This window comes from Oncorhynchus mykiss, chromosome 17, assembly GCF_057628025.1.
Source record: "Oncorhynchus mykiss isolate SJ-2025 chromosome 17, ASM5762802v1, whole genome shotgun sequence".
Classification (NCBI taxonomy): domain Eukaryota; kingdom Metazoa; phylum Chordata; class Actinopteri; order Salmoniformes; family Salmonidae; genus Oncorhynchus; species Oncorhynchus mykiss.
The window spans coordinates 7788629-7806347 of NC_143038.1; the positions used below are offsets into that span (position 1 = coordinate 7788629).

At 46.7% G+C, this 17719-nt stretch overlaps 1 protein-coding gene across 2 annotated transcripts in view; it reads left to right on the forward strand.

Moving 5' to 3' along the window:
• Window positions 1–17719, forward strand: part of LOC118940367 (netrin-1) — a 116406-nt gene that overhangs the window by 79707 nt on the left and 18980 nt on the right. The window contains exons 4-5 of one of the 2 annotated variants that reach the window (XM_036949489.2): window positions 4342–4491; window positions 9288–9341. In XM_036949489.2, the coding sequence (XP_036805384.1) occupies window positions 4342–4491; window positions 9288–9341 (204 nt within the window). The remainder of the gene's footprint in view (window positions 1–4341; window positions 4492–9287; window positions 9342–17719) is intronic. The other variant, XM_036949490.2, reaches the window with a different exon arrangement.

Sequence of the window (17719 nt, forward strand, 5' to 3'; positions counted from 1 at the left end):
ATCCTTACCAAGTACAGGCTGAGTGACCACCAATTGGCAATAGAAACCGGCAGACATAAAAGACATGTCTACCCAAAGAGGAGCGTGTATGTGGTCACTGCATAACAGGGGAGGTAGAGACAGAGATGCACTTTCTCCTTTACTGTGATAAATATTCCTCACAAAGAGATTCATTATTCACAGAAATGACTACATATATTCAAAATTTTTACAAATTGAACCCAGAGGAAAAACTAAGAATACTCATGGGCGAAGGAGCAATGGCTCCTCTTGCAGCCAAATATGTATTTTCCTGCCATAGCCTGAGGGACACTGAATAATAACATCTGCATAGTAAACAGTAACTTACTTATTATTACTATTATTTCTATAATTATTCATGTTTATCATTCCAAATATGGGTGGTAATGGTAGTGATAACAGTTTAGTGATGGTAGTAGTAGTCGTAGTAATGATGATTGTAGTTGTAGTACTGATATAAAGAAGAAGATGACCGTTAATTTAGTTATAAGTTAGTTATAGTTTCATTTTCCATAATTTTATTTTATATTTATTGCATTTCTACTATTGACTGTTACCATGTTATTGTTATTATTTTTGTATTTAATTCTGTATTATTATTTACTACCATTTTATATTATTATTTGCTATCATTTACAATTTTGTTACAATGTATATTGTATACATTGTTGCTTTGGCAATATTGACACAATGTTTTTCATGCCAATAAAGCAGCTTGAATTGGAATTTGAATTTGAGAGAGAAAGCGGGCAGGGGAAGAAAGAGAGAGGGAGGGTAAGAGGAGAGAGTGAAGGGGAAGAGAGAGAGAGGGGAGGGGAAGAGAGAGAGGGGATGGGAGGGGAAGAGAGAGATAGAAGGGGAAGAGAGAGAGATAGAGAGGGAGAGAGAGAGGAAGCGGAGAGAGAGAGAGGGGAAGCGGAGAGAGAGAGAGCGAGGGAGAGAGAGAGAGAGAGAGGGAGAGAGGAAGCGGAGAGAGAGAGAGCGAGGGAGAGAGAGAGAGCGAGGAAGCGGAGAGAGAGAGAGAGAGAGGAAGCGGAGAGAGAGAGAGAGAGAGGAAGCAGAGAGAGAGAGAGGGGAAGCGAGAGAGAGAGAGAGAGAGAGAGACAGAGAGGAAGCGGAGAGAGAGAGAGAGAGAGAGAGAGAGAGAGAGGGGCAAGCGGAGAGAGAGAGAGAGAGCGAGAGAGGGAGCGGTAGAGAGCGAGAGAGAGAGGGAGAGAGAGGAAGTGGAGAGAGAGCGAGGGAGAGAGAGAGCGAGGAGAGGAAGAGAGAGAGAGGATGGGAGAGAGAGAGCGAGGAAGCGGAGAGAGAGAGAGAGAGAGAGAGGGAGGAAGCTGAGAGAGAGAGGGGAGAGAGGAAGCTAGGAGAAGGAGGAGAAAGAGAGAGAGAGGGAGAGGAAGAGAGAGAGAGAGAGAGAGAGAAAGCGGGGAGGGGAAGAAAGAGAGAGAGAGAGAAAGCGGGGAGGGGAAGAGAGAGATAGGAGGGGAAAAGATAGATAGGGAGAGAGAGAGCGAGAGAGAGAGAGAGGAGGGGAAGAGAGAGAGAGAGAGAGAGAGAGAGGAAGCGGAGAGAGAGAGGGAAGCGGAGAGAGAGAGAGAGAGAGAGAGAGAGAGGGGAAGAGGAGAGAGAGAGAAGAGAGAGAGAGAGAGAGAGAGAGAGAGAGAGAGGGGAAGCGGAGAGAGAGAGAGAGAGGGAGAGGGAGAGCGGAGAGAGAGAGCGAGGGAGAGAGAGAGAGCGAGGAAGCGGAGAGAGAGAGAGAGAGAGAGGAAGCGGAGAGAGAGAGAGAGAGAGGAAGCAGAGAGAGAGAGAGGGGAAGCGAGAGAGAGAGAGAGAGAGACAGAGAGGAAGCGGAGAGAGAGAGAGAGAGAGAGAGGAAACGGAGAGAGAGAGAGCGAGTGAGAGAGAGCGAGGAAGCGGAGAGAAGAGAGAGAGAGAGAGAGAGAGAGAGAGAGAGAGGGGGGAAGCGGAGAGAGAGAGAGAGAGAGAGAGAGAGCGAGAGAGCGGAAGCGGAGAGAGAGAGAAGCGAGGGAGAGAGGAAGCGGAGAGAGAGAGCGAGGGAGAGAGAGAGCGAGGAAGCGGAGAGAGCGAGAGAGAGAGGGAGGAAGCTGAGATAGAGAGGGGGAGAGGAAGCGGAGAGAAAGAGAGAGAGAGGGGGAGAGGAAGAGAGAGAGAGAGAGAGAGTAAGCGGGGAGGGAAGAAAGAGAGAGAGAAAGCGGGGAGGGAAGAAAGAGAGAGGGGGGAAGAGAGAGAGAGGGGAGGGAAGAGAGAGAGAGTGAGAGAGGGGATGGGAGGGGAAGAGAGAGAGAGAAGGGGAAGAGAGAGATAGAGAGGAGAGAGAGCGAGAGAGGGGAGGGGAGAGAGAGAGAGAGTGAGAGAGAAAGCGGGGAGGGGAAGAAAGAGAGTGGGGATGGGAAGAGAGAGATAGAGAGGGAGAGAGAGAGAGAGAAGGGGAAGAGAGAGAGAGAGAGAGAGGGAGAGAGAGCGGGGAGGGGAAGAGAGAGAGAGAGAGAGAGAAAGCGGGGAGGGAAAGAAAGAGAGAGGGGAGGGTAAGAGAGAGAGTGAAGGGGAAGAGAGAGAGAGGGGAGGGGAAGAGAGAGAGCGAGAGAGGGGATGGGAGGGGAAGAGAGAGATAGAAGGGGAAGAGAGAGAGATAGAGAGGGAGAGAGAGCGAGAGAGGGAAGGGGGAGAGAGAGAGCGAGAGAGGGGAGGGGAAGAGAGAGAGAGGAGGGGAAGAGATAGAGAGGGAGAGAGAGAGAGAGAGAGTGAGAGAGCGAGAGGAGGGGAAGAGAGAGAGAGAGAGAGAGAGAGAGCGAGAGAGAGAGCGAAATCTCCAAATCTTGTACTGAATCTCAGCATTCTCTGGTCATTTAGTAGATTTCCAGTTAAAAGCAGAAGCTAAGCAACATTCACATAACTTTCCCACCATGCGGAATGAGAATGCACATTGTGGTCTGTAAAACCAGTGTATACCCACAAAACCTCAAATTGCATAGCTCAAACTGAGACCTTTGATGATTCTCATCGTGACAAGTGACACTAGAGAGATGTAGGGAGGGGTCATTCTGAAGGACAATACACCCGCAGGCTTAAACCCAACATCACTGGCTAAAACCCAAAGTCATTTTCTAAAACCCGACATCATTGGCTGAAAACTAGTAATTTGCTGAAAACCGACATCATTGGGTTTTCTATAGGACATACTGTAAACATTCAACATGGAACACAGCCCATGGGACGCACACAACCAGACCCAAGTCACATAGTTCTGTTACCCTGGCAACAACGTCTCATGGAGCTTAGGGGCTTGCTGACTAGAGGAAAGATTAGTAGAGAAGTTCTGGTATTGATTAGAATATAGGATTTGCGTCATGTGTGACATATCGTTATGGTAACCACGCCATGCCTGGATATGAACAGTACAAACAAACATAGACACAAGGAAAAACTTTGCCAATAGTTTAACATGATTTATTACAATAGTTTACCTGTTATTCAACACTTTATCAAACTTGATATAGTGAGTTTAGTTGGCAAGATAGACCAACTGTGCGTTTAGTTGAAAATAAAGACAGGGGGTTAGCCTAGTGCAGGCAAAAGATGTTGCATTCCTGAAGCAGATGTCTTAGATAGACTCCCCAGGCAGAGAGGAAATCTGACAGCCATTTTGGTTCCAGACTCAAACCTCTGATTAATAAAAAACAGCCAATCAGGATTATCTATCCGATTTAATCATCTAGTAAACACAGTCGCCTGTTCCATTATCCTTCTTTCACACACACACACACACACACACACACACACACACACACACACACACACACACACACACACACACACACACACACACACACACACACACACACACACACACACACACACACACACACACATTATAGAAAGAAGACAAAACATTTTGATCCCGGACAATCATACTGTCATGATCATGCTACCATGATAGCAGCTTGGAAAGAGCTAACAATTCCCAGCAGTCAATGTCAACCAGCACTGTATGCCAGTTTGAATATGCTGAGCGTATGCTGTTCGTGTGTTCTTGCAGCGATGGCACTGCAAGTCAAGCTTGTCGTGTTGTGGACCCAAGTAAGTCCTGTCACTCTTCCTGCAGCAAGCCTCACAAGCTTCACTGTCTCATCTGTCCTCGACGCTCACGTTTCCAAACCTGTTGTTACCACCACCACTGCTGTTGTATGTGTTGTTGTTTTGTACTGTATCTGTACTCTCTCTGTACATGGGTGTTATGTGTTTTTGTGTCCCCACCCACACCAAACGTGTGTTCTCTTACCTCTTCTCTTCTGTTCCTCACAGCATGTGATTGCCATCCCGTGGGTGCTGCTGGCAAAACCTGTAACCAAACCACGGGTCAATGTCCCTGTAAAGACGGCGTGACTGGTATCACGTGCAACCGCTGCGCTAAAGGCTACCAGCAGAGCCGCTCGCCCATTGCCCCCTGCATAAGTACGTGGAACCCAGCCTTTCATAGTTGCCTGAACTTGCCTCACCAGCCACCAGCCACCCATATTAAAACCTTTGGTCGAGATATGACTTTTGCCCATTCCATCTCTATGCTTGAAACTTTCATACACACCTCCACAAAGAAAATGGACAATTTACAAAAAGGAACAAACTCACTCAACTAACCAACCAACTACACCCTCCCACCCACCCACCCACCCTCCGTCCCTCCCATCCATCCATCCACCCACCCAACCACCAACCCACCCTCCGTCCCTCCCATCCACCACCCACCCACCCACCCACCCAACTACCAACCCATCAACCCACCCACCCACCCAACCAACCACCAACCCACCCTCCGTCCCTCCCTCCCTCCCATCCACCCACCCACCCACCCTCCGTCCCTCCCATCCATCCATCCATCCATCCACCCACCCAACCACCAACCCACCCTCCGTCCCTCCCATCCACCACCCACCCACCCACCCACCCAACTACCAACCCATCAACCCACCCACCCACCCAACCAACCACCAACCCACCCTCCGTCCCTCCCTCCCTCCCATCCACCCACCAACCCACCCTCCGTCCCTCCCTCCCTCCCATCCACCCACCAACCAACCCACCCTCCGTCCCTCCCTCCCTCCCATCCACCCACCCACCCACCCACCCTCCGTCCCTCCCATCCACCCACCCACCCACCCACCCACCCACCCACCCAACTACCAACCCATCAACCCACCCACCCACCCAACCAACCACCAACCCACCCTCCGTCCCTCCCTCCCTCCCATCCACCCACCCACCCACCCTCCGTCCCTCCCATCCATCCATCCATCCATCCACCCTCCCACCCACCCAACTACTAACCCAACCACCAACTGACCCTCCGTCCCTTCCACCCTCCCACCCACCCACCCACCCTCCGTCCCTCCCATCCACCCTTCGTCCCCCCAACCACCCACCCACCGTCCCTCCCTCCTCTGTCCTGGCTTGACAAACACACACTACATGGCACAGAATCCTACTCTTCTTCTTTCTCTCCTCCATTGGTTTCCTCAGACAAGCATTTAGTCACAGTGTTCTGACCACCCGGTAAATCTGAAAGCTAAAATAAACAAATCATCCCCCAGAATCCTCTGTGAAGCCTCAACCTCCCAATGTTGACAGTCCCCCACAAATACAACACTGCCAAGTCCCGGTCCAGAGCCTAGTTAACGAACACCATCTCTAGGATCCACCAGTGTCCCTGATTGGCTGAAAAGGGAAAAGGGCCAATGACCAAGGGCAATCAGCATCTCAAAACAAAAATAAAATGGCTGCCACTTTATCTTAATTATTTGGCATTTGTTTTCAGACTCCAAAACAATACATTTTAATTGCTGATTTTGGTCAATAAAATGATGATTCAGAGGTTAAATAAAAGCTATTATGAAATTAATTATTCCAAAGGGATATTTTTGGCCAATGTCCAAGCCAAGGGGATATTTAAACCTACAAACTCCATTGGAATCGGATATCTTTGATTTTACTGGGAAAGTCGCGCCACTCAGTCGGTGGTGTGAAACTTGGAGATGCTGAGGTCCCCGCGATCAGATGGGATCAACACAAATATTTAGTTTCTTCAATAATTGCTAAATAATCTTTTTTAAAGCCCTTCCCATTAACATTTAGCGATACTGAAACCTCTTGCCAATTTCAGTTTTAACAGGGAGGGATAAAATGTCATCAATGTAGAGGGTCGTAAATCAGACCATACGAGTCGATTATGAGAAACAGGCTCATTATTATTATGTGATCTGGCACGCGTGGCTGAATCCTGATCGGCTATCAGGGCTTGGCAGGTCGATTAGCAGTGAAACAGAGTAATCAGTAGGGAGTAAAAACCACATGGCCTCTGGCAGCAATTTTTTTTCTTGTCACAAGACAAATGCTTGCATTCTTAATGAGAAATTAGGCCTGTATAAATTAAACAATTAGGCCTGTATAAATTAGGCCTGTATAAATTAGGCCTGTATAAATTAAACAATTAAGGGAAAAGGGATACCTAATCAGTTGCACAACTGAATGCATTCAACCGAAATGTGTCTTCCACATTTAACCCAGCCCTTCTGAATCAAAGAGGCATGGGGGGGCTGCCTTAATCGACGTCCACATCATCGGAAACCGGGGAGCAGTTGTTGTTGGGGGTTAACTGCCTTGCTCAAAGGCAGTACAGCAGCAACCTTTTGGTTACTGGCCCAACACTCTTAACCACTAGGTGAAATAAATAAAATTAAAATAAATGATTGGGATAAGTCCTAATCAAATCAGAGGCGTTGAGCAAAAGACTTGATTCTTTCTTCCTTTATCAAACAGAATCTTCATCTACAGTGGCTTGCGAAATTATTCACCCCCTTTGGCATTTTTCCTATTTTGTTGCCTTACAACCTGGAATTAAAATGCATTTTTGGGGGTGTTTGTATCATTTGTTTGACACAACATGCCTACCACCTTGAAGATGCAAAATATTTTTTATTGTGAAACAAACAAGAAATAAGACAAAAAACAGAAGACTTGAGCGTGCATAACTATTCATCCCCACAAAGTCAATACTTTGTAGAGCCACCTTTTGCAGAAATTACAGCTGCAAGTCTCTTGGGGTATGTCTCTATAAGCTTGGCACATCTAGCCACTGGGATTTTTGCCCATTCTTCAAGGCAAAACTGCTCTAGCTCTTTCAAGTTGGATGAGTTCCTGCTGGTGTACAGCAATCTTTAAGTCAAACCACAGATTCTCAATTGGATTGAGGTCTGGGCTTTGACTAGGCCATTCCAAGACATTTAAATGTTTCCCCTTAAACCACTCGAGTGTTGCTTTAGCAGTATGCTTAGGGTCATTGTCCTGCTGGAAGGTGAACCTCCATCCCAGTCTCAAATCTCTGGAAGACTGAAACAAATCCCTCAAGAATTTCCCTGTATTTAGTGTCATCCATCATTCCTTCAATTCTGACCAGTTCTCAGTCCCTGCCGATGAAAAAAATTCCCACAGAATGATGGGATGGCGTTCTCGGGGTGACTGAATAGCGTTTTCCATGATGGCTAAAAAGCTCAATTTAAGTCTCATCTGACCAGAGGACTTTCATCCATATGTTTGGGGAGTCTCCCACATGTCTTTTGGGGAACATCAAACGTGTTTGCTTATTTTTTTCTTTAATTAAGCAATGGCTTTTTTTCTGTCAACTCGTCTGTAAAGCCCAGCTCTGTGGAGTGTACGGCTTCAAGTGGTCCTATGGACAGATACTCCAATCTCCACTGTGGAGCTTTGCAGCTCCTTCAGGGTTTTCTTTAGCCTCTTTGTTGCCTCTCTGATTAATGCCCTCCTTGCCTGGTCTGTGAGTCTTGGCGGGTTTGTTGTGGTGCCATATTCTTTGCATTATTTAATAATGGATTTAACGGTGCTCTGTGGGATGTTCAAAGTTTCTGATCTTTTTTTATAACCCAAATCTGTACTTCTCCACAACTTTGTCCATGACTTGTTTGGAGAGCTCCTTGGTCTTCATGGTGCCGCTTGCTTGGTGGTGTTGCAGATTCTTGGGCCTTTCAGAACAGGTGTAAATATACTGAGATCATGTGACAGATCATTTGACACTTAGATTGCACACAGGTGGACTTTATTTTATTAATTATGTGACTTCTGAAGGTAATTGGTTGCACCATATCTTAACTTAGGTGCTTCATAGCAAAGGGACAGCAAAATACATATACACCCACCACTTTTCCGTTTTTCATTTTTTTTTCAATTTTTTTTAAACAAATCATTTTTTTCATTTCACTTCACAAATTTGGACTATTTTGTGTATGTGTATTACAAGAAATCCAAATAAAAATCCATTTAAATTACAGGTTGTAATGCAACAAAATAGGAAAAACGCCAAGGGGGGTGAATACTTTTGCAAGGCTCTGTATGCATGACTGCCAATACACTGCTATTGTACTCTTTTCCGTTCCTGTGTATTTTATCTATCTTGCCACCCTTTCCTTTTATCTATGTGTTCTCATACAGCGGTATCTGTGCTTCTCTGTCCTTGCTTCCCCTCGCTGCTTACACACCTGTTTCGGGGGTTTTATCCCCGTTTTGCCGCCAGTGTAACAAAATGCATTAGGTTTTATATCTATTGTTATCTAATGTTACCATCCTGCTCCTTTGGAGATAAGAGGAGCTCTTTTCATGCATGGCTTCATTCAATGTCAACTTCCTGCCTCTGTAAATAGCCTACACGAGAGGGTGAAGGAGAGCTGAGAGAATGAAGTCTTGGGTGTAAAACCGCAGAGACCTCGTCGTGGGGGGGTGAATAGAGGCGTGAGGGGGGAGACATTACAGATTTCACAACCCTCCCTGATATCTCCCCTCCAGATCTTAAGATTTAATCTCGCTGTTCCCCTTTGATCTGATCTGCCAGGTAGCTCCACCTGTACGGCATTCATATTAGGAAGTCCTTAGTTCTCAGACTTCCTAATATGGATACTGTACAGCTGAGAAAGTAACTCTCTACAGGCGAAACCTAACTAGTAACCATCCCTTCGTACAGTTACCCCACACAGCACGTCTACATCTACTGAAAAACTGTAGGTTGTACATTAATACTAAAGCTTGTCTGCTGGAAAATAAACACTCTTATTGTATTGTATACTCGTCTTAATTTGCATAACTCTTTCATCAAAATAACAGTTGTCTTTAATTCTATGTCAAATTTATTAAAACATAATGAAGCTAACTTTTGTCTGTGTTTGTGCGGTGTTTTTACCTGGAAACAGAGATTCCCGTTGTTCCCCCGACAACCACAGCCAGCAGTACAGAGGAGCCAGCAGGTGAGTGGATCCAGTCTCAGTCTCAGTCCTTATCTCTCACTACACTGCTTGTGTGATCCTAATTCCTCTGCAACATGGGATTATCAGAGCATGTTCTTGAGACTAATTTTTTGATATCAAACGGTTTAAATTCCACTGGCTACACCTGTGGATACCCATAATGCCTTTAGCTAGGATTTGGTTTGCAGTACGTATTTAGGCTGAGCAGAAAACAGAAAGAACCGCTCTCCCTCTCTTCCATCCCCACCCCTTCTAACTAAACATTTCCTTCACGTGAAATGTTAGAGCGAGTACAGTTTAAATTGGATCCCTGTTGCCTTCCCCCTCACTCCCCTCGTTAGAAGTTCATAAATATTAAATCAATTAGCCGTTGCCTTGGGATGTAGGTCCTTTAATCTTACACTCTTCATCCAATTAACTGTGTAACTGGAACGCAGTGGGGTGTTGGCACGGCAACGTTCTGGGCCGTGATATTGTTGATCTGTTGATTTTGTCTCTCTAAGAGGAAAAGAGAGGGAATATGGTAGTGAACGGAAGAGAGATTTGGGGCTCTGGTGCTAATCAGGGAAGCGAGCTCTTTCTCGAATTCAGGAGAGATGAGACAGTAGCTTGTTCAGAGGGGATTTCTTCCAAATTATACAGTGTGCATCACTCTCCCACCAGCTACTGTCAAAACACGGCAGTATTGTATATACATAATTTAATGTACTACTTCCTTAGTTAAATCTTATTAATTAACATGGAGAGATGAAATGGAAATTGATGTAACTTTTATATGAACACCTGTTAAACTTGAAAATTAAGCTAGAGACATGGTATGAGAAAAAACTATTCAGGAAAGAATGTTAAGAACCGCATTACAAATGAACAAAGATGGCAATGAAGATTTGTCACTAGTTAGTCACTACAAGAACCTGTCAGAGGGCAACACAGGCCACATCCTTCTCCTTTGCCCCTAGCTCGTGGAAAAGTGTGGTCATAGCGATGTTCCTCTCCCAGACAGAGAGAGGAGTTGTAGCGTGCCAGAACGCCTGGCAGCTGTTCTCAGACCTCCCGTTGGCCGTCTCTACTGCTGTTCTGACAGATCAGATTGACAGGGAAGTGAGGTTACTGCTGGTGTTGGAGAGTAAAGCCCCCCCCCTCCTCTTGTTTTCCCTTTTTCCATCACTCCTCTTCTCTCCCTGTTTCATGCTTTTTTTTGCAATATCACCAAATCAATACAACAGGTGAATTGTGAAATGCTTAATTACAAGCCCTTAACCAACAATGCAGTTTTTAGAAAAGACAGTTAAGAAAATATTGACTAAATAAACTAAAGAAACACAATACAATGACAATAATAAGGCTATATACAAGGGGTACCAGTACCAAGTCAATGTGCGGGGATACAGGTTAGTCGAGGGGACTTGTACATGTAGGTATGGGTAAAGTGACTATGCATAGATAATAAACAGCGAGTAGCAGCAGTGTGAAAACCAAATAGTCCAGCTGGCCATTTTATTAATTGTTCAGCAGTCTTATGGCTTGGGGGTAGAAGCTTTTAAGGAGCCTTTTGGACCTAGACTAGGCGCTTTGGTACAGCTTGCCATGCGGTAGCAGAGAGAACAGTCTGTGACATGGGTGACTGGAGTCTTTGACAATTTTGTGGGCCTTCCTCTGACACCGCCTAGTGTATAGGTCCTGGAAGGCAGGAAGCTTGGCCTCAGTGATGTACTGGGGCCATACGGACTACTCTCTGTAGCGCCTTACGGTCGGACGCCGAGCGGTTGCCATACCAGGCGGTGATGCAACTGGTCAGGATGCTCTCGATGGTGCAGCTGTATAACCTTTGAAAGGATCTGGGGACCCATCTTTTCAGTCTACTGAGGGGGAAAGGGCATTGTCGTGCCCTCTTCACAACTGTCTTGGTGTGTTTGAACCATGATAGTTTGTTGGCAATGTTGACACCAAGGAACTTGAAACTCTCGACCCCACTCCACTTCAGCTCCGTCGATGTAAATGGGGGCGTGTTCGGCCCTCCTTTTCCTGTAGTCCACCATCATCTCCATTGTCTTGCTCACGTTGAGGGAGAGGTACGCACCGCTGAGGGGCCCGCACCTCTGAGGGTTCCCTGTGTTAAGGGTCACTGTGGCAGATGGGTTGTTGCCTACCCTTACCACCTGGGGGCGTTCCGTCAGGAAGTCCAGGATCCAGTTGCAGAGGGGGGTGTTCAGTCCCAAGGTCCTTAGCTCAGTGATGAGTTTTGTGGGCACTATGGTGTTGAACGCTGAGCTGTAGTCAACAGCATTCTGATATAGGTGTTATTTTTGTGGGAAAGGGCAGTTTGGAGTGCGATTGAGAATGCATCATCTGTGGATCTCTTGGGGTGGTATGCGAATTGGAGTGGTTCTAGGGTTTCCGGGATGATGGTGTTGATGTGCGCCATGACCAGCCTTTCAAAGCACTTCATGGCTACCGGTGTGAGTGCTACGGGGCAGTAGTCATTTGGGCAGGTTACCTTCTCTTTCTTGGGCACAGGGACTGCTTGAAATGGTGGTCTGCTTGAAATGTAGGTATTACAGACTCTGTCAGGGAGAGGTTGAAAATGTCAGTGAAGACACTTGCCAGTTGGTCCACGCATGCTCAGAGTACACATCCTGGTAATCCATCTGTTGGACCTCTGTTTAAAGGTCTTGCTCACTTTAGCTACGGAGAGCATGATCACACAGTCGTCCGGAACAGCCGGTGCTCTCATGCATGCTTCAGTGTTGCTTGCCTCGAAGCAAGCATAAAAGGCATTTAGCCTGTCTGGTAGGTTCGTGTCACTGGGCAGCTCATGTCTAGGTTTCCCTTTGTAGTCTATAATTGTTTGCAAGCCCCGCCACATCCGACGAGCATCAGAGCCAGTGTAGTAGAATTCAATCTTAGTTCTGTATTGACGCTTTGCCTGTTTGGTGGTCCGTCTGAGGGCATAGCGGGATTAGCGTCCGGATTAGTGTCCCGCTCCTTGAAAGATGTAGCTCTAGCCTTTAGCTTGGTGCACATGTTCCTGTAATCCATGGCTTCTGGTTGGGATATGTACGGTCACTGTGGGGACGACGTCGTCGATGCACTTATTGATGAAGCCAGTGACTGAGGTGGTATACTCCTCAATGCCATTGGATGAATCCTGGAACATATTCCAGTCTGTGCTAGCAAAACATTCCTGTAGAGTAGCAACCGCGTCAACTAACTACTTCCGTATTGAGCGAGTCACTGGTTCTGCCTGCTTTCGTTTGTGCTTGTAAGCCAGAATCAGGAGGATAGAATTATGGTTAGATTTGCCAAATGGAGGGCGGTGTGTGGAGTAAAGGTGGTCTAAAGTTTATTTCCTCTGGTTGCATCTGTGACATGCAGTTAGAAATGAGGTAAAACGGATTTAAGTTTGTCTGCATTAACGTCCCTGGCCACTACGAGTGCTGCTTCTGAATGAGCATGTTCTTGTTTGCTTATGGCCTTATACAGCTCGTTGAGTGCGGTCTTAGTGCCAGGGTCGGTTTGTGGTCGTAAATAGACGGCTACGAAAAATATGGATGAAAACTCTCATGGTAGATAGTGTCGTCTACAGCTTATCATGAGGTACTCTACATCAGGCGAGCAATACCTCAAGACTACCTTAATATTAGACATTGGGCACCAGCTGTTATTGACAAATAGACACACATCATCCCCTCCCTGGTCTGGGAGCAACATTATATCCTTCGCATCCTTCCCTGGCTGAACTAAACAAACTGTGGGTTCCCATGTATTGTATCCTGAACAGTGAACACAGAGGTTTTCAAAAGGCAAGTGAATCACTGGCTGGTCAAGAACTCTCGATTTTCGACATCACTTTATAATTTGCCATAGTTCTCGCTAGTTCCGTCGTCCCTGATTCTCTGCATTTGAGTGAGCATTAACGCGTAGGTGTCCTTGCGGAATAAGAGCTAAATAACTCCCGTTATAATCCTATTGATTAAACTGTGTCATCGGACCAATGTAAACATCATTATAGAGGAAACGTATAATGATACTGACCACGTAACTCCGTATAACGTAATCACCTGGGGTAATTCCTGTACATACAACTTGAATGGGTGCGACACACTATGAACATTCTATAGAAATGGGAGATGTTGAAATCAAGCAGATTGCAAGGTGGGGCACTTTGACTGACAGGTTGCATCGGTCACGTCAGATTCCTGGGTAGACGGACAGAGGTCCGGCGGGACCACCCAGGCTTCCAAACCAGAGGATACATAGTTTCACACATTACTGGGTCTGGACTGAGCTAACCACTGGATAGCTTGGTACGTGGACAAATGGGATCTCATCCAATACATGATTGGTGACAGATGTGGTTGTTCTTACCAGGGCCTCACCACCAGTCCCCTAAATGTGTGCCTATGTCGTTAGAGAAGCATATATATACTGAAAAAATATATAACGTGCAAAATTTCAAAGATTTTTACTGAGTTACAGTTCATGTAACGAAATCTTTCAATTGAAATAAATTAATTGGGCCCTAATCTATGGATTTCACATGACTGGGAATACAGATATGCATTTGTTGGTCACAGACAGCTTAAAAAAAAGGTAGTGGCGTGGATCAGAAATCCAGTCAGTGTCTGGTGTGAACACCATTTACCTCATGCAGCACCACACATCTCCTTCTCATAGAGTTGACCAGGCTGTTGATTGTGGCCTGTGGAATGTTGTCCCACTCCTCTTCAACGGCTGTGTGAAGTTGTGGATATTGGCGGAATCTGTAACACATTGTCGAACACGTCGATCCAGAGCACCCCACATATGCTCAATGGGTGACATGTCTGGTGAGTATGCAGGCCATGGAGGAACTGGGACATTTTCAGCTTCAAGGAATAGTGTACAGACCCTTGCGACATGGGGATGTACATTATCATGCTGAAACATGAGGTGACGGCGGCGGATGAATGGCACGACAATGGGCCTCAGGATCTCATCTCTGTTTTTGTGCTTATTTCAGCTCATGAAACCAACACTTTAAATGCATACATTGAACAAAAATATGAACGCAACATGTAAAGTGTTGGAGAGAGAGACATACAGACAGATGCAGGTATATACATTGTTTTATCTAGATGGAGAGACTTTAAGTGACGAGTCATGACATTATTGCTACTTTGGTTTGTAAGGTAGGACTAAAGGAAGAGAAACTGGCATGCTTGGGGTGGGCTGATTATAGGCGAGGCTGGACAGCTGTGCAGCAGGTGCCTCCCCCCTACCCCAACCCCATCGGAGTCGGTTGAGGGAAGTGGTGGTGGTGGTGGTGGTGGTGGTGGGGGGGGGTATTCATTTGTCTCCAACGATGTGTTCTGGGTTCCCCACCTCCCTGAGTACATGGAGGGGTGGAATGCATGGCGAATATCTCGGACGGCAAGGCACAGACAAAACACATATTGTGCGGTTAGGTCACGGATAGTGTGAGTAGTCACTCCCCATTGGTCCTCGCCTGACAGAGATGTCTGTAGAGCAACGGAATGTGGAGGAGATTATAACAGCTGAGCTGACCACCATAATATCAACCAGTGACCACAACCAGGGTGGTATTAATTAGGCACGAAATGGAAGAAAAACAGTCATAATCGTTATAAAACGGGGAGTTACTGTCGAAAGTCATCCAATGAGAAGCGTTCGTTTTCGGTTACAAAACATTTTGGGACGGTGTGCCCTTATGAACATGATCCAGGATATGGGTCACGATGATGATGATAAGAAAGATGTGGGGGTTTTTCTGTGGCTGGAATGGTTCAGGATTTGCAGTGAGACCCTCCCTGGATATTTGGGACATGAGTCTCTCTCTGGATCCACGCTACACACCCTGTTAATACTCTCTGCTGCCTCACTGGGCTTTAGTGTTGTGTCATGGGATTTTATTACCTGCTCCTAGTTTAATATGAGCGAGAGAGAGAGGAGAGAGAGAGAGAGAGAGAGAGAAACGTTGACCCGAGGGAGAGGGAGAGAACGGGGAGAAGATAGCATCGTAATAGCATTGTATTGGCGTGTCATCATCATCAATACCAAACCCACAATATGATTTATGGCTTGGCAATCTCAGCCTGGCTCTCACAACATGAACACATTGGCATCTGCCTCTCTCACTGTCTTCTGTTGTCTGCATGTTGGGATGGAGCCAGCATCATTGCCCACTGACTCCACTGAAACTCAATGGCAGTAATAGGGATGACCACACTCTTGTTTTCAGATTGGTTCCACAGAACATGCCGCCCAAAACAAACAACCCACAAAACCATCATGTCATGAATCATAAATAGATGCTTTCGCTCTGTTGTTACCCAGCTCTGTCGCTTCCCAGCTCTGTTGCTCACTGGGATCAAAAACAACTTTTCTCTTACTTCAGGAGGATGAAAGAATGAATGAATGAAAGAGAGAGAAAGAGGCCGTGTACGAAACCTGTCCTGCCTACTACTTACAAAAACTGCATACTGTGTACTAACCATACTACATACTATTTAGAATGTACTGTTTAGTAAAAATCTATTCAATAAGCAACAGATATCACCATACTAGACTCACCCATACGTCATCTGATGTGAAACTGCACCGTTTCCCGCCATTCATTATGGTGCAGCAGGTCTCACTATCAGCTGCTGTCAAACACGTCTGGATCTGAAAAGAGGATCATTATGGTGCAGCAGGTCTCACTATCAGCTGCTGTCAAACACGTCTGGATCTGAAAAGAGGATCATTATGGTGCAGCAGGTCTCACTATCAGCTGCTGTCAAACACGTCTGGATCTGAAAAGAGGATCATTATGGTGCAGCAGGTCTCACTATCAGCTGCTGTCAAACACGTCTGGATCTGAAAAGAGGATCATTATGGTGCAGCAGGTCTCACTATCAGCTGCTGTCAAACACGTCTGGATCTGAAAAGAGGATTCTCTTCCTCAATAGCACGCAGCAAATTTGTAGTAGATGAAAAGCCGAAACGAGTATGACACGGCATACCATTTTTTTTAACATACTATACAACGTTCTATTTTCACATACCAAAAATACCAACATTGCTACTGTTTAGAACGCAATTATGGGTATTTGGACACGGCCAGTGTTGTGTTTGAGAACATCTAAAGCGAGACCGAGTCCAAGACCGGAGCAAATCGAGTCCGAGGCTGGCGAGACCGAGTCAAGACCAAGACCGGAGCAAATCGAGTCCGAGACTGGAGGGGGGCGAGACCGAGTCAAGACCGAGTCAAGACCGAGTCAAGACCAAGACCGGAGCAAATCGAGTCCGAGACTGGAGGGGGGCGAGACCGAGTCAAGACCAAGACCGGAGCAAATCGAGTCCGAGACAGGAGGGGGGCGAGACCGAGTCAAGACCGAGTCAAGACCAAGACCGGAGCAAATCGAGTCCGAGACTGGAGGGGGGCGAGACCGAGTCAAGACCAAGACCGGAGCAAATCGAGTCCGAGGCTGGTGGGGGGCGAGACCGAGTCAAGACCAAGACCGGAGCAAATCGAGTCCGAGACTGGAGGGGGGCGAGACCGAGTCAAGACCAAGACCGGAGCAAATCGAGTCCGAGGCTGGTGGGGGGCGAGACCGAGTCAAGACCAAGACCGGAGCAAATTGAGTCCGAGGCTGGTGGGGGGCGAGACCGAATCAAGACCAAGACCGGAGCAAATTGAGTCCGAGGCTGGTGGGGGGCGAGACCGAGTCAAGACCAAGACCGGAGCAAATCGAGTCCGAGGCTGGTGGGGGGCGAGACCGAGTCAAGACCAAGACCGGAGCAAATCGAGTCCGAGGCTGGAGGGGGGCGAGACCGAGTCAAGACCAAGACCGGAGCAAATCGAGTCCGAGGCTGGTGGGGGGCGAGACCGAGTCAAGACCGAGTCAAGACCAAGTCAAGACCGAGACCAGACAAATGCAAGTCCAATTCAAGACCATGACTGTAATAGTGTCATATCGCCACGATAAGAGTTCAAAATGTTCTGTGTTCATATTTCAGAAGAGCAGCGTGTTCTTCCTTACACAGAGACAAGACCGAGACACTCAATATTTGGTATCGAGACCGGTCGCAAGGACTACAACACTGGACACGGCCAGAGAGAAGAAAGAAATGAAGAAACAAAGAAAAAGAAAGAAAGAAAGAAAACAATTAAGAAAACTCTCTTTGGACAGGGTCCAGCCCTACTGCAATGATCCCAGCAGCCCAACAGCCCAGGCACTGTGGCTATAATCTAATTACATGCTTTATTTGCCACAATTTGTCTCTCAATCAGTCTTGTTCACGGAGAAGAAAGAAGTAGGGAGGAGAAAGGCCTCCCCCATGCCCCTATTTACACCTCTTTGTTCCAGCTAAGCAGGTCCCTGTCACTGGGTCCT